This window comes from Narcine bancroftii, chromosome 10 (assembly GCF_036971445.1).
Source record: "Narcine bancroftii isolate sNarBan1 chromosome 10, sNarBan1.hap1, whole genome shotgun sequence".
Lineage (NCBI taxonomy): Eukaryota > Metazoa > Chordata > Chondrichthyes > Torpediniformes > Narcinidae > Narcine > Narcine bancroftii.
In genome coordinates, this window is record NC_091478.1 from 31,044,923 (window position 1) to 31,066,373 (window position 21,451).

Below are 21,451 nucleotides of genomic sequence, written 5' to 3' on the forward strand. Positions count from 1 at the left end.
TCCACCAAGCAACAGTTTATTTAGAACCATACAAAAAAAAAATTTTTTTTTTTTAAAAAACACATTAATACATTTCATCAGCAGGTCACACTGTTCATTTTGAAATTATGAATTACAATATGCTTAGAGAATCAATGCAAAAATATAACCCAAGTTATTGACATTTACATAAAATTCTGCCTTTACATTCTACTGTGAAACAAGATTTTCTTCCCAGGTAGGTTGGCTCTTGCAATTACAGTATGTAGAAAAATAAAACACTTCTATAATATTGCCCCTTCAATATTTAACAACCCTTACAAATTTCTGGGATCATTATGCAACTGCAGGAGTGGTAGTAACATTATATTAAATAACAAACTCAGCATGAACTATTTCTGCATTCAACAGTATAAAATGTGCTTTGCAGTGGTTTTCAGTTGTTCACCATTGAGAAGGAAAACTACTGATTGTGTCTAATATGCTGGACAGTTCATCCAATAAATGTACATTTCAAAAAAGAATTTCAAATGTCGGCAACTTCTCAAAATGTACTGCATCCATTTTAATTTGCACGTTTAAAATTTGTAAATTGTTTGTCCAATCTCTTTTCATGCAGGCGTGCCTTAATCTTGGCATCTTTTGATTAGAGGTGGAAATCTTCATATCAGGCTCCGTCTACTTGCCAAGAGCTTTGGTATCCACGTCAATTTGACCTTATTATTATTATACAGATTTCATGATTCATTTTTGGATCAGTCACAACGTCAAGAAATGTTTCTGCTCAAAGAGAGGATTTTTCACCTAGCTTTCTCTCTTTTTGGAGTCCTGCAAATAACCTTTATATACCATCAAGTTATAGACAACTAAACATCTCAAAGATTACATCCAGATAACCAAGCAGGTTCTCCTATTTCTTATTTTAGATTTACAGGAACTTGAAAGTTTAAAAAAAATTACTATCAAAAAGACCTTTACAATAATCTTAACAGTGCAGGTATTACCTCAAGTTTGCTTTAGGAATATTAGAGGAATGCAGGAAATCAGCTACAATTTACAGGAACATATATGCCTTCTACGGTGCCTTGCCTCACTAAAAGAGCTGCTGAGAATCATCTTGTGTCCCAGCACAAGGCAGTTTTTCAACAGTTTACACTAAATAATTGACTATTGCCAATTGTACTCCATACATTCACTACACAATACATGAAAATAACAAATACTTATTATTCAATTGGCTGTATAGAAAAGCATGACAGCAGAACATTGAGAGTCTACGGTTTTAATTCTAAAAAAAACCTAAAAACTTTATTTGTTTTTAATTTATCATACAGCTGAAACAGAAGTACAAATGATTGTCTTTGCTGGAGACCAACACAATTAGTGTTGAAAAGCTGTAATCAATTACACTTGAGTCACTTTTTACATTAGCAATATTCTCAACTATCACAAACAGAAATACCCCTCTTTAAAGATTTTTTAAGATCAAAACAGAAAACTCACCAAATCTTATTACAAATGGCAAATTTCCTAGAGATTTTGATAGGGAATTGATTCAGTTAGTGTTATTTATAATAAACAGAAATCCAAAATAGTGTACCAGGATTGCAAGTCATCTGAAATATGTTTTTAATAAAATGTAGAACATTCTTGTTTAAAGGACATCTGCATTAAAAAGTGAATCAATATTTCAGAGTGAAATGGACATTTATACAGATTACCTCACCTCAAGCCCTGATGGAACCTTCATCCTCAGGATATTTATTAAAGCAAGGTATTCCAGTCTCTCGTTGCTTCCATTAAATGTCGTTGGCCATGACCCACCCATTCATCCTGGTTATCAAATATCCTACCACAAAACCAGCAACTGAATCTTGCCTCAATTACTTGATTTGAACCTGCTTTCACAATCTGATAATTGTTCTTGCTCGTCTTTTTTAGCTTCAACTTTAGCACATATCTTTCTTTCACAGGGCTCATTGGTTTTGATTTTTTGCATTGGCTGACAAGGAAACCTTTTACAGATGTTCTGTCACTCCCACATGGATGCAACAAAGCACCAATGGTTTTTTTTGATAAAACAACCTTAAGAACATTCCCTTTACACTTCTTAATCGTTTTCATGACATTAATCACTTCAGGGGCATCTGCATCTGGGTGATTGAGCACAATCACAGGTTGGTTTCTTCTTGGACATTTAACAAGCTGACCATGATCAAAAGGTACAAGCCTCAGGGTTTGTACAGAACCGTCAGAAGCTGCTCTATTGCTAATTTCAAAAGATTTACTCAAGTCTGGCTCTTCAGCTTCTTCAAAATCACAACTTTTGGTTATTACATTTGATGATTTTTCAGAGTCTTCCAACTTTCGTTTTAATCGCTTGCTGTATCGATATTCAAGTTTTTCATTATACGACTTCCGTGGTTCCCATGGTTCATCAGATTTCTCATTATCCCATATGCAGTGAGATCGAGTTGCAGATCTCTGTGGTGCAACTGAAGTAGCTTTATTTGTATTTCTTTTCTCAGAGCGAACAGAGGAACCTCTGACAACTGGAGGATTTGAAGGTTTAAGAGAAGACCCAGTATTGATTTGGAGAGGGGCTTTGAAGTTTGCCGTATTTAAAGGCACAGGTTTATTCACGGGTAGCAGGATAAATGGAGAGCCAATGGTCAGCATTAGAGTTTGACTTTGTGGATGTAAAGGCTTAATTAAGTTACCTGTCATACCGTTATGAAGTGGCACTGAATTTTTCAGGAGCTGGATGTCCTTCATGCCTGATTCCCCATTAGAACTTTTAACAATTCGCAACAAAATCTTCTTCTGAAGAGGCCCATTTTCTTCAGACACTGGATTTGCATTTGCCACATTATCTTCACTGATAACACCACCATTTTTTTTTGGTGTAGTACACTGCGGCAGAGCAGTTTGCTGGCTTGGTACATTTTCTGTATTTTTATCTTTTACTGCAATTACACCTTCCAATATAGGGCCTTGTCTCAATGGAACAGACACTGAATGATGTGATACAAATGAATTGAGGTTGCCACAAGAGGCACTGATCAAACTTTTGCCTGGACTATTTACATTTAGTGAAACATTTTCTGTTCTCCGGTTGTCGTAAGGATCAACTGCAAGTTTTGCATAAGAATGATGATCAAACACTGCAGAAAGAGGACCTTTACGAAAAGAGTTTTTGGAAGACAAACCTACTCTGGAACCACTATATAATGAAGATGCATTCTGTTGGACTTTGTGAAGGACTGGAGTGCGTTCTTGTACATTAGTATTTGCACGATCTGGTACGGGATGATTGCCCCCATAAGTGACATCAACACCTGCACCAAGTCTGCCATTATTGAAAGTGAGTACCAAACCAGGTTGCTTATCCAAGCTGGCAGATTTTCTATTAATGTTTGCTTCTGAAACCACATCCTTAGAAACCATTTGCAGCGTGGATTGTTTTGCTAAATGTAGGGGAACTGCAGAACCTTTCTGTGATGGATGGGCTAAAACAGGCTTAATGATGCCCGCCAGGTGAATTGGACTCAGGTATGTCGCAGGTGCCACAGCAGAGTTAATTTTCCCAATTGCAGAAGTTCGAATTGCATCCTTTATTAACTGCTGGTTGATTATTTCATCAGAATGAGTCTTTAACAGCGAGTTCAGCTTTTCAACATTTGGTGGCGAACAACTGCTGGCTACAAGTGGAGATACAGGAAACTGTCCATTTCTGCCATTAATATCTTCATTGCTTAAAGCAGACCTGTTAGTTTCATCATTTACAGAGTCTAACTCCATAGGCAAAGAGTTACTTTTAAGGGAATAATTATGCAAATCAGGTTTGCTTTCTGCAGTACATGTATAGTTCTGTTCCTCGAGACAACTAACTGAACTACTTTTTGAATACTGTAATTCACTGCAACGAGTTTCATTACTAAATTTGGAAGTGCCCTTCAATGCATCAAGTAGTAAATTATTTTCCTCAGGAGCCAAGCAACTCATTCTATCTCCACTCTGTAGTGAGAACACAGATGTTATTCTAGGCATTATTGGTGATTCACTGCCATCAGAATCAGTGGCTTGATCTTCCAAAATGTCTTCCGCAGAAACATTATAATCTTTGGTATGACAACCCATCATCTCCACATTCACATTTCGGCAATTTGATTTTTCTGAATTTGGTCTACAGTAATCTTGATCTCTTCCTGCACTTGTACTATTGGCAGAAATTGATTCAATCATTTCAGAATCTTCAACTTTACCATTTTCTTCTGAGCAAGTTATCCAATCTGTTGGTGAGGACTGATTATCATTACTTTTCCCAAGTTCACATTTTGCCTGCACTGTCCTGCAATTTCTCAGAGTTAACATTCCACAATCATTTCTGTGTCCCATTTTACCATCTCTCTTTAATAATTCATCCTCCAATTCAGACTTGCATTTGTCTGTCATTTCTGCACCAGGCATTTTATTCAACTTAAGAAAACAAGGTTCATTATTACCTCTGGATGATCCTTTTGTCTTCACAGGACAGCAATGAGTTTGTGCTGAAGCAATTTCATCCTTTAATGTTTTACTGCCAGAATCAAAGTTTGCAACCACATTCTTATCACAGGTCTCATCAGGTTTTAACCTTAGACTTTCATGTCCTAGTTCAGTAGAGGCATAAAGAAAACTAGAATTTGATTGAGAACTTGTATATTCAACAGTTGGCATGACCACACAACTATCTTTTGACGTCACAAACCTGATCTCAGATCTTCCCTTAACTACCTCAGAAGGCTTCAGCATTTGGAGAAGAATCGGTGAATTAAATTCATTCAAACCCTGAAGACCTGATTTTTGAAACCCATATGACTGTGAAGAAGTACTTGTAGACAATTCACTAGAAGTTGAAACAGCAGCTGATGAAACTATTCTCGCTCCTTCCTTGTGTGGCTGCCCAGCATTTGATTTTTGAAGAACTTCTGAAGGAACAGAAATAGTTGCTGATCTTGAATCATCTTGCAGAACTGAAACACCAGTTTGTTCTGAAATATCCACCTTAGCATAATTGTGAATAAAAGGTAAGTGGGTACCTCTTTTGAATTGTAGCGAGGCTTCAGAACCTGACTCTCTTCTGATGGATTTCTGCTCATTACTTAGTCCTTGCAAAGGTTTTAAATTAGTCTGGCTATTGGCTAAAGATAAAATTATCTGAGAGGGATATTTATTTGCAACTGAAGACTTGTCTGAAATTGGAATTTTTTGCACAACTTCATTCTCCAGCATGCCCTTATTTACAGCAGTCTCAGCCAGATGCACTGAGGATCTTGGTAATAACAGAGCAGCTGTTTTTTCTGAGTTCTTACCTACATTCAATGGCTCTCGTGTCCTAACCTGAGTAAACTGACTATCCGTAACAGGCACTCCATTGCTCACCTTCTGTGATTTGGTAGTCTGCAATTTTGATTCCACAGAATGGTCTTTTTCTAAGAATGTGTGAGGTTGACTTGTGAAAATATTTGATAATCTAATAAAATGTGCGTTTGCACTTGAAGCATTTGTATTGGATAGGCCAGATGGCATAGTTTCTGTATTCTGAGACAAATGTAGCAAGTTGTCACTGTTGGTTTGTGTTTGAGAATTTGAAACATTTAGCTGCTGTCTGTTTGTGGGCATAAGCTTAATTATTAAATGCTGTTTTCTGTTCATTAATTTGAAGCCCATAAATTGAGCGCAATAATTAGGTGGCATAGAACAGGTATTGTTCTCTATGACAGAAGACGACTCAGGTGGCAACATCTTTCTAGGTGTTTGATGAGGGCTACTTGCTTCTGTTCTCATTTGTAGAGGGCCGGTTAAAACTACTGGTTTTGATCCACAGATTTCATCGTTCTTAACATCAAGGTCTTCTGAACTCATTATATCTTCATTCATACATACACTTGAAACTGGAGGAGATTGCAGAATTGAATGACCAAGCTTCTGAGTTTCACCATCAGATTTCTTAGCATCATCCTTTAGTGATACCAAATGTTGGATTTGTTTTTTCCTCCTCCATTGTGCTTTTCGAGTTGCCCCATTTTTGTACCGTTTCAAAACAAGTTTCAGACCATTTGACTGCTTCACTTTTCCTTTCTTACACAACTCCGCCTGTATTTTGGAGTTCTCCCCTTTAGTCAGTCCCTTATGGACAGCATTTACATGCTTTACAATATAGTCCTTGCGTGTGGCCTCATAGTTACAGAATTGACAGCGGAAAGGAAAAGATCCTGTATGTACAACAAGATGTCTTTGAAACTCACCTTTTGTGTAACTTACATGCTCACATTTACCACACTTATATTGGATCACATCATGTCTACGAATGTGCTGAATAAATGTGCCCTGATCTTTTGTGGAAAACCTGCACTTTTCACATCGAAAATTACCATTTACTCCATGCTTCCAATTGAAATGTTTTCTCAACTCTTGCAGTGTATACATTTTACCATCACTGCAAACTTCACATTTCAGAAGAGGGGTGCGATGTTTCAGTCGGTGTTGGCTCAGTGTCTGAAAATCATTTGCAGTAAAACTGCACAATTCACAGGGATATAGAGGTAAATCTCCTACATGGAATTCCTGATAATGTTTCATTAGTTGCTTTGGGTTGTATTCTGCACTGTCTTTACATTTCTGACATTTGAAACGTAAAACTTTAACTAATACAGATTTTGCTATCCCCTCAGAATTTTCTGGTAGCTCAATCAATGAATTCGGAATAGAAGCATCATTGAAAGTAGTAACACGATGATCCACTTGAGCTGTCTTTTCTTTCCCAAAAGATTTCCTTGCAGTCTGGTATCTGCGTTGTGAAGTTTTACTTTGATTTATAAGTAAATCTGAAGGCATCTTCTCCACATTTAACCTTGTCAGAACAACGTTTGCATTTTCAAGTTGAAATTTCAAGTCTCGCCAAACCCGTTTATTCACACATGTATTCAGGGTTATTGAAGGCGCAAATGAAACCTGTGCAAATTTTAGCACTTTAAATCCCTTGTCTTTTTGTGAAAAAATCCCTGTAGGCATACTTAATTCCTTTCTACAATTCCTCTTAATATCTGCATTAATAAGAGTCATTGCTTCATTAATGTAAAGAATTGTTCATGTGATATTGGATATTTCAGTTTTCTGGGACATGAATGTTGCAGATACTTGCCAGATGCCTTCTCTCCAATTGAATCATTTCCGTAGTCTCAAAAGAGTCGCATCTTCAGAATTTAGTTCAGGTAAAACTGGTCCATGGATTATTGTATCTTTACATTGTTCATTCTGTAAAGTATATATTAAAAAATTACAAATTCAGATGGTGTACCAAGAGTAGAATCCGCTGTATAGCAGCACAATTCCAATGAAGTGTTTTAAAGCATTCTTGTGCAATTCAGTTCATTTGAATATTAGTCAAAGAAAACAAAAGTTCTTAGTTCTGGAAAGTAAAGAAGGATGAGATAACTGGTTAGAATGTGCTCAAAACTGACAGCAACTCCTCATTACACTCAATTTTTGTTTCGACAGCACCATTTTCCTTTATTTAGCAAAATTTGTATTTTTAACAGAGCAAGGTCATTGAGCTTCTTGGGGCGTATGCCACCACCCCATGCATCTTGACCTTTAACCCAAGTGCCCAACCAATCAAAGTCAACTTTACGATCAACTGTTGTGCAGGATCAACTATAATTGGTACAGAAGTTCCAAATGTCATCAACTTTTGCAAAAATCAAAAAGCCCTGGCTTCCGTTTGATCTAGTTTTGAACTTCTTGGCTTACAGTGACTTTTTTCCTATTTATCCATCATTTTCTTTCATTATGAAAACTTTGTTCTAAAACATCCTTAACCTTCTAATTGTAGGAGAAGGATCTTCATTCTTTAAACTTGCAATTTAACCAGAGTTGACCAAGTTTCCTTTTGGTAAATTTACAATGTACTCCAAGGCTAATACGTTCATTTTAAAGAAATGCAGAAGCAGAGTCTGTCCAGATATTTAAATAGCTGCATCCCACTTATTTTCCTTCCATTAAAATGACTAGTATAGCATTAAAGTTTTATTACTACACTGGATACATGTCCACGTCTACAATTAATGGACATGGAACCTCAGATGGTCAAGTGCTTGGATTTACGAAGGCATCTTGCTTATTTAGCACTCAGAAATCCCGGTCACTGATGTACATTTTTTGCCGTGAAAATGTTGAAAATAATGTCAAGCTTTCGAACAAAGTTTTTAAAATAGATGAACTAAACACTAATTGCTGAACAAGATGGAGAAATTCCCCAACCCACAAGACTTCCACCACCACGTTCGGAACAGCTGCTACCCCTCCACTCTCAGACTCCTCAACAACACTCAATCAACGACTCATTTAAGGTCTCTTACTTGTGCACTTTATTGATTTTCTTAAATTACATTCGTTATCTGTTTACAGTTCTTTTATTGTTTACAGGTTTGCACTGTTAGTTTATTTTTCACATGACCAATTAGCGGTAATTCTGCCATACCCACAGGAAAAAGGAATCTCAGGATTGTATGTGATGTTGTGTATGTACTCTGACAATAATTCTGAAATCGGAACATTAGGGAGGCTTTAGCTTTGCAATCTTAAAAAAAATGGCTCTCAGATTGCGCTCAGCCTACTCAGTCCTTTATGCTTCTTTAATCATTCCAAAGAATGCAAAATATATGGAATGAGATAACGCCACATGCAAATTGTTAAGCTATTTTAGAGGTATCTGCAGAATTTTACAGTGCAAAAATTAAACCTATTCTTAATATTAACCAGGCAAATATCATTTCAAAATTAAGAACTTAATGCAACATTTCCAACAGGTTTGTTCATCTTCTCCTGATCTTCCCGAGCATGGGCTTCAAATGAGTAGCAGCTTCCTGACTTCGTTAAGCTTAGCTAATCAAATCTAAATACAATCAATCATAAACTTTGCTAGAAATTGAGATTACTAAAAACATTTTAAAAACTCAAAATGCAAGAAATTGTGTCGGTTGAATACACCTTCGGAGAGAGTGACTGTTCATTTACCTTTCACTTCATTTCTTAGGATGGTGTCTTGGTTTCTGTCCAGTTTTATGGGTTCGGAGGTGGCTAATGAGGCCATTATGGGAAATCACACATTCTTTAAGAGGCAGTTAGTTGAACAGGCAGCCAAATGGTTTCAAGGCAGTTCTCTAAAAAGTAGTAATGCAGAGATGGATCTGGGGGGGGGGGTTCATGTCCATAACTCCTTGAAGTAGCCTACTAATAAATAGGGTGGTAAAGGCTGCTTCAGTTGTCAGTACAATGAACCATATAAAACTTTAGTTAGACTGTATTTATGTGCAATTCTAGTCACTCCATTCCAGGAGGGATGTGGAAAATTTGAAAAGGGTACCAAGAGATTAACTTAACTTCAATGGATGCTATGTGACCTGCTGAGTTTCTCCAGCACATTTGTCCATCTCAATAACAGAATCAGAATTTATTGTCATGGCCAAGTTATGAAATTCAGTGTTATGAGGCAGCGTACATATTATAACCATCTTATGACATTACTATATATAAAAAACAATAATAATGCATGAAAAGTAAGGCAGTGTCTGGTTCATCAATCATTCAGGAATCTGATGGCAGTGGGGAAAGAAGCTGTCCATGCGCCACTGAGAGCTTGTCCTAACCTTTTTAACCTTTCCCTCTAACTCCGTTCTGGAAGTCTGGGCAATAAACTAGTAAATCTTCTCTGCACTCTTTCTATCTTATTGATATCTTTCTTGTAGTTAGGTGACCAAAACTGCACACATTACTCCTGTACCTTTTCCCTAATGGTAGCAGGGTGAAGAGGGTATGGCCTGGGTGGTGGGGGTCTTAGAGGATAGAGTAACAAGGTATGAAAAATAAGGCGAGTTGAACGAGAGCATTGGAGGCTGATGAGAGACCCAAGGTTTATAAAAGTTTTGAGGTATTGAGGGTGAAAATGTCACATACAAGTGCGCATGCATTTACAGTGGGGTGGGAGGTTGTACCTGTATTTTTATTGAGTGGTAGGGGACTGAAATGAGCTGCCAAGGTTATTGGTGGAAGCAGACACAACTAGAGTTTAAGAGGTTTCTCGGTTGAAACATGAATATGCAGAGATAAAAGAGGGATGTATATCACCTGCACGCAGATTTTTAGTTTAATTTTGGGCTCTTCGGCCCATGTCTGCGCTGTATTGTTCTACATATGCAAACAACACAGCTGCCCAACATTGCCAAAGTACAACTAAATCAAGCACAAATTGTACAAATAGCAAGTCATTTTAAAGACAGATTAAAGAGAAGGTGCTTGCTGTCCTTGAGCAAATAAGGGTAGTTAAATCCCCAGGCCCTGACAAGATATTCCCTCAGACCTTGAGGGAGTCTAGTGTTGAAATTGCAGGGGCTCTGGCAGAAATATTTAAAATGTTTTTTGACATGGGTGTGGCGCTGGAGGATTGGAGGGTAGCTCATGTCGTTCTGTTGTTTAAAAAAAAACTCCAAAAAGAGCAATGGAAATTATAGACTGATGAGCCTGACATCAGTAGTAGGTAAAAGAACATATATACAAATATTTGGATAGCCAGGGACTGATTAGGGATTATCAACATGGTTGTGCATGTGTGTTAGGTCGTGTTTAACCAATCTTACAGTTTTTCGAAGTGGTTACCAGCAAAGCTGATGAAGGAAAAGCTGTGGACGTTGTCTACGTGAACTTTAATAAGGCCTTTGACAAGGCCCCACATTGGAGGTTAGTCAGGAATTTATGTAGTCAGTATTCATGGTAAGATAGTAAACTGGATTCGACATTGGCAAAGAAGTGGTTGTGGATGATTGCTTCTCAGACTGCAGGCCAGTGATTAGTGATGTTGCTCAGGGATCAGAGGTGGGACCATTATTGTTTGTCATTTATATCAATGATCTGGATGATAATGTAAATTGGATCAGCAACTCTGCTTGGAAGCATTGTGGACAGCAAGGGTTTTCAAAATTTGCAGAGGAATCTGGACCAGCTGGAAAAATGGACTCAAAACTGGCAGATGGAATTTAATGCAGACAAGTGTGAGGTGTTACATTTTGGAAGGACAAACCATGAAAGGACATACATGGTAAATGGTTGGGCACTGAGGAGTGCGAAAAAACAGAGGATCTGGGAATACAGATAGACAATTTCCTGAAAGTGGCATCACAGGTAGATAGGGTTGTAAAGAGAGCTTTTAGCATACTGGCCTTCATAAATCAAAGTAATGAGTACAGGAGATGGGATCTTATGGTAAAGTTGTACAAGACATTGGTGAGGCTAAATTTGGTGTAATGTGTGCAGTTTTGGTCACCTAACTACAAGAAAGATATCAATAAGATAGAAAGAGTGCAGAGAAGATTTACTAATTTATTGCCCAGACTTCCAGAACGGAGTTAGAGGGAAAGGTTAAAAAGGTTAGGACTTTATTCCCTGGAACACAAAAGAATGATGGGAGGTCTTATAAAGGTATTTAAAATTGTGAGGGGTATAGACAGAGTAAATGTAGGTAGGCTTCTTCGACTGAGGGTAGATGAAAAACAAACCAGAGGACATGGGTTAAGGGTGAAAGGGGAAAAGTTTAGGGGGAACTTCTTCACAGAGAGTGGAACTAGATGCCAGCAGAAGTGGTAAATGCAGACTCAATAACATTCAAGAAGAAATTGGACAAGTACATGGATGGGAGAGGTATGGAGGGCTATAGACTGGGTGCAGGTCAGTGAGACTAGGCAGAAAAATGGTTTGGCATAGATTAAAAGGCCAAAGGAACCCATTTCTGTGCAGTAACAATCTACAGTTCTGCAATCCTTCACCTGGCCCCGAGTCCTGACAACTCACAGATCCCCAAACATCGTCTATTGCTAATTACACAAATGTTACATGGCAACTTAATTTTTCTAGCAACTTCAGTTTATTTTTATTTTCATAAACTGTGATGAGGGTCCCAATACTGGGCATTTTGGTCTGGAGAGGACAGTGATGTTGAATCACTTATCCTTGTCAATTTCTGCTCCAACGCTTTGTAATCTTATCATAACAGCGGCTGAGCTGAGGTGAACTCTCAAAAGGCAGTAGGACCAGACCACATACCTAGTCAGGTACTGAAAGACCGCACAGGTGAAATGGTGGAGGACTTTACGGACCAACTTTTTGGATTTATGACACACGATCGACTTTTTCCATGTCATATTTGTTTGAAAAAGGTCAGCTATACTTCTATGTCCACTGAACAAAGGAGCTACATATTCTACCTTGCCTTGTCATCAAAACTATTCACAAATAACTTTCTCTGAACTCTACCCCCCAACAATCCAGAGACTTCTCTCTCCTCAAGAGGAAAAACTAAAAACATTACTTCAGCTATGGTCTCAACATCAGATACATGACAATAAATTCTGATTCGAGTGACACGATTGGCATAGCAGTTAGCACAATGCTGTTGCAGTGCCAGCGATCGGGAATGGATTTGAAGTCTGTGCTGTCTCTAAGGAGTTTGTTTATTCTCCCCATGTCTACGTGGGCTTTCCCCAGGGGCTCGGTTTCCTTCAACTATTCCAAAAAAAGTACCAGGGGTTGTCAGTTAATTGGGTGTAACTGGGCAGCATGAGCTTGTGGCCTGAAATGAAATGGCCTGTTATCATGCTACATGTCTAAATTAAAATTCTAAATTTAAAAATTCTGGATACGACTCATTTATTCTGATGACTTTACCACCAGCAAATCTACTATCATCCTATTATGTTATCCCTAATTTGGTGAGCTCTTGCCATCTTCAATAACCTTTGGGGCAACTCATCAAATTCCTTTTGTACATCCAATTACCTCTACCACTCATCTTGTACATCTTTTGCTCATTATATTCTCAGAATACTAAATTGGACAATCATTATTTTCCTTTCATAAAAGGATGAATTTGCTAAATGTCCTCCTACTACTTCCTTATTAATAGACCTTATTATGTTCACAAGGACTCCTGACTTTCTGGAATACATTCATCATTTTCCAATCATCCAGAGCAGTGGCTTTCAAACTTTTCCTTTCCATTTACATCTTTGGCTTGGCTTCGCGGACGAAGATTAATGGAGGGGTAATGTCCACGTCAGCTGCAGGCTCGTTTGTGGCTGACAAGTCCAATGCGGGACAGGGAGACACGGTTGCAGCGGTTGCAAGGGAAAATTGGTTGGTTGGCCCTTACTAATCACAGAGCACCTATGGCATAGGCATGACTTAAAGTGGTATGTGTGTGGAAAGAAAAAGTTTGAAAACAACTGTTTTAATCATACCTGTGCACGGTTTCATGACTCCAAAGGAAATGGGCTGATGACAATTTTTCTCAAGCAAAATACTTCAGTTCACAATTGGGTCTAAGAGCAGTGATTCTCAACCTTTATCCCCACTCACCTCCCACCTTAAGTCATCCCTTCCTAATCACAGAGCACCTTTGGCATAGGGATGACTTAAGGTGGGAGGTGAGTGGAAAGAAAAAAAATCACTTCTCTGGAGTTTTCCAAACTTCAGGGAACTTTGAAATATTGTGACCAACCCATTCACCATCTCTGCAGCCACAATTTTTAAGACGTTAAAACACTAGGGCATCAGATCCACAGGGGATTCCAGAATATACAGAAATCTAGATAAAATCTCCAGAAAGCCATTCCAAACTAGGATGCAGTCTCAGGGTTTGCACGCCATTACAACTGCGATATAATCTTCTAGACGCGCTCGATGCCTTCAAAACAGAAGGCCCCCACACCCCGGCATGTCTGTGCTCCAAGGCAGACAAGTCCTTAAAATCTGTGTGAACCAACTGACTGGAGTTCTTACAGACATTTTCAACCTCAGAAGAGAAGCTGAGAGGGCTCCAACTGCTTCAAATGTGCCCCAATATCTATCAGCTGCTGGCACCTGATATCCAGCACGATGAAGTGCTTTGAGATATTCATTATAGAGATCGTCAACCATCTCAGGAAGGTTCACTGAACCCACTTCAATTCCCCTCTCTGGCCCTCCACTCAGAAATACCCACGCTGGCTGTTGTTCATTGACCACAGCTCAGCAGTTAACATCAGCCCATCCCTCTGCAATTAGACCCTTGACTTCATTATCTCCAGTCCCCAATTAGAGGATATTAGTAATATGGCCCCCTCCACACTGAACTCAAGGCTGCTTGTTTAGTCACTTAACTCTATTCTCAGTGCACCCATAACTGCACAGGCAAGTTCAGCTCCAACATTATCTACAAACTCGTTGACGACATCACTATTTTTGGCTAATTGGAAATGAGTCAGAATACATAAGGGAGATGATGACCAGAACAACAAGTGTTCTGAATGTCACCTTGACCAAGGAACTTATTAACAATTTTAGAGAGACGAATGGACCATGAGACGATGAGAAGGAGGTGGTATGGAGAGGCTTCAAGTTTCTGGGAGTCCATACCTCAGAAGACCTTTCCTGGAGCAAGCACATCAAGGCAACCATGAAGGCAGCACACCAATGCTTCTACTTTCTAAAGAATCCCGAGGAGATTTAACATCTTGAATATTTCACGGTAGCTCTGCAGAAAGTATAGTGGCTGGTTGCATCTCAGTCTGGTTTGAAAATTCAACTGCTCAGGAACACACAATGCTGTAGAAAGTAGCAAATAAAGTCATATTTGTCAGAGGTATCATTGCACACATTTATGTGATGCACTGACTTAAGTGGCAGCCAACATCATAAAAGGTCCCCCACCACCCTGGTCACAGCCTATTCTCACTGATACCTTTGGACAGAAGTTATAGGAGTCCAAAATCCAGCACCTCAAGATTCAAGAACAATTACTTACCAACAGCTACCAGACACTTACTTCCTGGCTGTACACCCATGCTCCTATCACTGCTCCTCCCGCCCACACCCATTTTGTTCAGCCTACATTTTGCTCATACCTTGATGAAGGGCTCAAGCCCGAAACGTCGGATATGTATCTATCTTTGCCATATAAAGTACACTGTTTGACCTGCTGTTTCTCCAGAATTATGTTTCAACTTCAGTCACAGTGTCTGTTGACTTTCACGTTTTAGACCCCTAAACCTCCCATTGTACACGAATCAGACTGCTCAAACAGAACAAGACCGCCTGCAAAGACTTTTTTTTTGCACAAAGATTACGGTGAATATTTATATCTATCCTATACATTTGTCTTAAATTCAATTGAGTCGATTTTTACAAATAACTGGCTCCAGCAAGCAAGAATTTCAGTGCATAGGTACATTGTAAAATGTGCATGACAAACTCATTACCATTTGTCCATCTGCACTTCCCATTAGTCTACCTGGTAGCTTTTCTCTAGTGATAACAATTGTTTGAAGTTCTTGTTTGTCTTTGGATTGTCTATTCTTAGGATAATTTAAAGTCATCTGCCACAAAAAGCTTTTTCTACGCTAAGAATGCCCCTGAAGAAGCAGAAGCGGCCCTTTAAATTGCCGCTAAGAATGCGCCTGAAGAAGCAGAAACGGCCCTTTAAATTGCCGTTCAGGTGGCAGCGTTTAAGGCGCAACACTGGCCACCTGAAGGCCACAGCTGCACAGGATGCGACTGAGCACACTAGGCTCCAGCCTGACCCTTTAACATCCGCTTTCAGCCAGCTGCATTCAGGTGGCTGGGGGAGCCACTGAGCTGAGCAGATTATCCCTCTCGGAGGAGGGTTACGTAGCTCGCCTCAAGAGCGCCTCCTGCACATTCAGGGGGCCTCAAAACAGCTGCATATTGCCTAAACATGCGGCTTTACATGTGGGGCAATTGGCCACCTGAAAGTGCCTAATGAGAGAAAATAGGTGTTTGAAGTCTCAACTACTTTCTAATCTCCCATTAATAAGCTCACTTTATTTTCTAAGAGACTAACATACACCGTATCTGCTGCAACATTGTTTTGAACTTGCAGGATTTTTTAAGTGTTATTTTTACATTTCTTAAATTACCTAATATTTATTTTTGCCCTTTTTAAGTTGACCTTTAGTGCTTTCTACAACAAAAGTTATTGTAGGCAAGTCCTGCTCATGATGCAAGTTAGGAGCAGGTAGTAAAATGTAAGGAAAAGAGAGAACAATTGTACTAAAGAGCAGGTTGGATTGAAACATTTGCTCCCTTTGCACAAGTTTTGCAGGGTCATCAGAAAAATTAAATAGAAACAATGGAAAAACGTGAAAACTTACCTTGCTGCTCCCACTGCAAATGCAAAATGATGTTGAAGATTGTGGTGCATGACTATTTTACTCCACCAAAGTGAATCACTTTGACATGAATGCAAGTCTACCATCTTTTTGGAAAAAAGTGTACCAAATAATACCTTTTTTTTTAGAAATTGAATGCATCACCCTACATCTGAATCCTACAGCCCAATCTGATACATTGTAAAGGTACAGCACTTAAGGCACAAGTAGTAATGAAAGTTCAAATTTACTGTCAGAGTACATACATGGGCATCATATCCAACGTCATATACATATAAACCCGGAGCTTCTTTTTCCTGCAGGCGAAGCAGAATTTCTACTTATTAGCTGTGCAAATTATACTCAAGAACAAGATATGTATACAAAAGAGAGAAGTGTAATTAAAGAAAGTGTAAACAAACTGACTGTATAATACAGCAAAAAAAATTCAGTAATAAATAATATGCAAAGTCCTTAACAGAGTCCCTAATTGATTTTGTTGTTTAGCAATCTGATCTGTTCCTGAACCAAGTCCTGTGGCACCCAGACCACGCTCTGGGTGGTGCGGATCCCTGAGGATTGCTGCTGCTCTCTGAAAGCAGTGTTCCAGGCAGATTTTCTCCACGGTGGGGAGTTTTGCCTGGGATGCCTGCGTCCACCACCTTTTGCAGGCTTCTCTATTCAGAAAAGTAGAGGTGTCACTGAACCAGGTCGTGATGTATGCTGGCCAATACACTTTCAAAGGTCACCTCAAACTCTTGGAGGAAGTGGAGGCACTCAAGCTGTTTCTTCACGATGACATTAGTATGTTGAATCCAAGTAGGAGCCTCTGAGATACTGGCTCCCAGGAATTTCAATTTGCTCACCCTCTTCCATCTCTGACTCACGCGGGAATGATACCACAATCTATACATTTGATGATGTACAAACGGGGAAACAACATTAAACAGGGAGTCGTGGTCATAATTGCCTCGGTGCGACTTTTTACGGCAAAGTTACAAAACCGTGGCCATGTTGAATTTCGAGGAAACTCGGAAGTTCATTGAAGAAATAAAACCACCGCTCAAATGTTGCCGAAAGTGCCCGATCAGCCGTGGTGACACAAGCCTTGAAGCCAAGGGCCAATGACTGAAAACAAAGGTTCAACGGAGATCACGTCACGATAAGCCGACTCGTCTACTTACATGGAACCGAGCCTGTCCACCGGCAGATACTATCCTACCGGCGTGGAGAAGAAAGGGAAGCCATGGCCATCGCCGCGGCCGGACGACGAGTGGAGCCCGGAGCCCAGGCCGCGATCCGCGAATAGAAATCTATTCCTCCACCGTCAAAATGGCGGACGGATACACGCAGCGGCCTGACAACGGCCTAACGTCTTTTCTTTAAATCGAGCGCCCTGAACTCTCAGCCCATTGTCTCGGGAGACAACCAGAAACGCCGGGAGCTCCTCTCCCCCCCTCCCCCGGCCCCGGCGAACCGACGGCCTTGGGCGAGCCGCTCCTCCCGACGGTTCGCGGCCGCACTATTTCCTGGCCGCGCCGGGACGTCCTCCGCCCGCCGCCAACCTGACAGGGGCGACATTTTTCTCACTCCCGATGCGCCCAGGCCGCCGCGAAATTGGAACAGCTTCTTTCGCCGACCATTGGCCACGGTGCGGGTGTTAAATGTGATATATAAATATATATATATAAATCCTTACCCATGCGGTTTATTGAAATTAGCGTGTAGATGACTGTGAGGCGCCATGACAGTCACATCCGGGTATTGTCCTGCTGCTTTCTGGAAGGAAGCCGCCTTCCGGTGGGTGAGTGGGCCGGGCCGGGTCGGGCCGGGAGCGGGGGAGGGCGGGGGGTCTGTTAGTCAGGTTGCATCTGCTCTCATCTGCGTGGCCAAATGTTCTATATCTTCTTCATTTCCTGTTTAAACCTCAAAACACCTTGTTGATAGATCGCAAGGCTCTTCTTTGATTAACTCTGTCAGACAAGAAACGTTGTCAATATTAATCCCAATCTGCAATAGGAGGGGTCGGTCCTGCTCAATTGCTCAGCAAAAGGAGGAGGAAGGCGCTCCTTCTGTCCGAAGGATAGCCTGCGGGTCACCCTTGGGCAAGGTTTAGCCTCCTCATCGAGGTCATGTGATGCCATGAATTGCAGATGGTGGATGTTTTTACAATTTGGAATTTATGGTTGTCACGCTGGGCAGATGAATCTGCTGATCAGGGGCCAGGGTTCCCCTTCCAGTATGGACTGAAACTGAACAAGGCAACTCGAAACCACTTCAGTAACTCTTCCCTTGTATAATCATGAACTCCAATGGACACATCATGCAAAGAGCTACATTAGAACATTTAGTTACAACTTGAAAGCTGGAAGGAAAAAGAAGCAGAGCAGACAGAGAATGAAAATGATAGATGGATTAACATCATGGTTAGAAACTACAATTCAGATGGTCAGACTATGATGGATGGAGAGACATGATTGGCCACGCCGAATGGCAAGGCATCAGATCCAACCACGCAACAACTGACATGGACTGATCGGTGTTAAATAACATTCAAGCCACAAAGTGTCAGCCAATCAACCATCACCAACAAGAGCCAGCCACTTCCCCTTCAAACTCAATATAATTTTCCTTATCAAGTCTCCCACAATCAATGTTCTGTCATATTGATCAATCCAAATCGGCCACTTATGTGAATGCTGTAAATATTACAGCAAATCAGGACCTGATTGTTATGTCATAAATGACTTGTCTCCTGACACTAAAGCTTGTCCAGCACAAAGAACAAGATGGTACTATTCTCAAGTTGTCCGGTTATGTGAAGTCTCACTACATTCAAGAAGCACAATATACATAATTCAGGACAGCAGCTCACTTGATTAGCACAGCATCCATCATCTTAACCATGTATTCTTTCCACTGGTAGCATGTCTTAATTGCAAGTGAATATCAAACAGCATGTTCTACAAAGTTTATTATGACTGCAATTCCCAAGTATGTGATTTTTACCACCAAGGACAAAGGATTAAAAACTCTTCCAGGTTACTCTCCAAATCTCACACATTCATAACTTGGAAAATTTTTGCCATTATTTTTAAATTTTGTTTGTTTAAAATCCTAAAGGAATATCTTCACCAGAGCCACAACTATCTTCTTAAAGGCAAATGGATGTTGTCAATATATCCTGGCCATTCTAGTGAAGCCCAATTTCCAATAAGAATACAAATAGAAAAGAAAAATCATTTGGACTGTTTGCACGACTGTCAAAAACAAGCTGGCTTTTTTTGCAGAATTGGGTGTCATTTGTACATCTGTAGTGGCATCAGATGAATCTTAATACTTGTATAATTATTTGCACTTGTCACCTATATTTGATCATTGTTGTCCACTCTGGACCCAAAGCTGCTTCCATAAAAGTTTTAATGCTTAATACAAAACTTCTCAATATTTGAACATTATTCCTATATTCTATGTATCAAAAAAAATTAAAATATGCAAGAAGTTAGGTAGCTCATCTTTTCATGATTTTCATGAATCCTTTCTGCAGGGTCTCAAAAAGATAGAGTAGCAGAGTTGTGTTAAGTGCCATCAGTACAAAGTTTTCTCCAGCTTATACATTTTACTGATTTGGAAATACATCTCTCACATGATCAGCATTGTCCCTGACAATGCATTCCCAACATCAGGAGTGCTATCACCCTGAGTCCTTAACAGTTCGAAAAGCAATGGTCACCTCACAACTTTAAATCGATAATAAACTAGACAATAAACAATTGCTGGAAATTTTTGATAAAAGAAGTTACACTTACTCAACATCACTCAATCAAATAGATTGAACTGTACAAGTTCCATTATATATTAATTTCTTTGAAACTCAGTGAATGTCGACATTGTTCAAAATATTGATCGACTCCTATCCAGCTTATCGTCAGAAAAACTCAATAAATGAGCTGGAGATCAATCATTTGAACATCAATTAAAATGACCATTTAAATGTACAAGTCTGGATTTTTCATGTTCAACTATAGTATCTAGGAAAAAGTTGTTCCTACCATGCCCAATCAAACTGCAGTATTTGTAAAGATCTTCTTTATTTGTTCCATTACTCTAGTCACTGCAAATTAGAGGGTTGTATTTATGAAGTAAGTAGGTAATTATCTACCAAACACAATTCATATTTATTTAGTCAACACAAATCAGAGCTTTCAGCATTGGTTTGATCAGAATTGAAGAGTTGTGCTTTATGTAATTTAAAGTGGAACACCAACATTTACCTCTCTACCCATATCCATCTTTAACTAATCTTCATAAAGTATCCAATATACTAATCATTGTTTATTTTCCAACTGCCCTTCTTCGTCTAAGTTAAGAACTTATTTTTTAAACTTTACAAGTCATAAAGCTGGGAATTAGCCTTTAACAAGGCTTGTAGAACCCTTTTCAAGCACACAATGAACACATTCTGTGGTGATATCCTTGCATCTAAATGGTAGAGTGAGAAATTTAAGATAAACATGTTAAGTTGTCACATCCAAATCATCTGCAATATCATTTTAGGACCGTGGTTCATCTGGAAAATCTAACAATATATATCAAACAATACTGCAAATAACTTGACAAACTGCATCAAAGAACCATTGTTTTTCCTTTCGCTGATTATTGAATTTATTCTGATGCTTATTATCAATTACCATGGCTTCAAAAAAAGACTTGCCTCCAGCTACCCAGCGGTTTTATAAAATCAATTCAGTGCATTGGCATGAAATATCACCTCTATTTCTATCTCCCCAGATTTTGCCTGACTTGCTGAGTATCTGTTTTCTGATTTTGTTTTTGCATTTCCATGCAAAATTGCTGACCTTTCTCTCTGTTTTTCACTTTGGCAAATACTTGAGTTGATCGACTGCCCTTCAAGGTCTGATCTTCAAAGGTTGCTGTTGAGCAGAAGCTTGTTGTAGAGCTGCCGTCTCACTCTGTAAATTTAATCGTGCCCCCTCCTTGTGTCTTCACACCTACTTCTGTCAATCAATTTATCAAGTCTTCCTGAGATGGAGCCAGTTCCTCTGATACAATACAGACTCATGACAATCATGGTCTGATCTGATCTTTGTTGTGGTGGATAACACGTTGTCAATGACTTCTGCCACATCTGATTTCAGTCTGATATGGGCTTCATTCTCACTGCTATTTACACTCTACAAAATGGAAAGTCCTTGATACTTCTGTTGTAATAG

At 39.5% G+C, this 21,451-nt stretch overlaps 2 protein-coding genes across 8 annotated transcripts in view; one reads left to right on the forward strand and one right to left on the reverse strand.

Moving 5' to 3' along the window:
* Positions 1 to 18,120, reverse strand: LOC138744383 (zinc finger protein 518A-like). Of its 6 annotated transcripts, none has more exons than XM_069900453.1 (4): positions 17,917 to 18,120; positions 16,484 to 16,534; positions 14,467 to 14,655; positions 1 to 7,278 (listed from the first exon to the last, which is right to left on the reverse strand). In XM_069900453.1, the coding sequence occupies exon 4, from the start codon at positions 7,084 to 7,086 to the stop codon at positions 1,744 to 1,746; it is 5,343 nt and encodes a 1,780-aa protein (XP_069756554.1). In that variant the 5' UTR covers positions 7,087 to 7,278; positions 14,467 to 14,655; positions 16,484 to 16,534; positions 17,917 to 18,120; the 3' UTR covers positions 1 to 1,743. The 6 variants fall into 6 exon arrangements, with proteins under 6 accessions (XP_069756554.1, XP_069756553.1, XP_069756555.1 ...); XM_069900452.1 differs by lacking the exon at positions 17,917 to 18,120 and adding an exon at positions 17,402 to 17,755; XM_069900454.1 differs by lacking the exon at positions 14,467 to 14,655.
* The window catches only part of LOC138744392 (cyclin-J-like), an 18,464-nt gene continuing 14,789 nt past the window's right edge, over positions 17,777 to 21,451 (forward strand). For both annotated transcript variants that reach the window (XM_069900507.1, XM_069900508.1), the window contains exon 1: positions 17,777 to 18,017. In XM_069900507.1, coding sequence (XP_069756608.1) covers positions 17,946 to 18,017 — 72 coding nt within the window. In that variant the 5' untranslated portion in view covers positions 17,777 to 17,945. The remainder of the gene's footprint in view (positions 18,018 to 21,451) is intronic.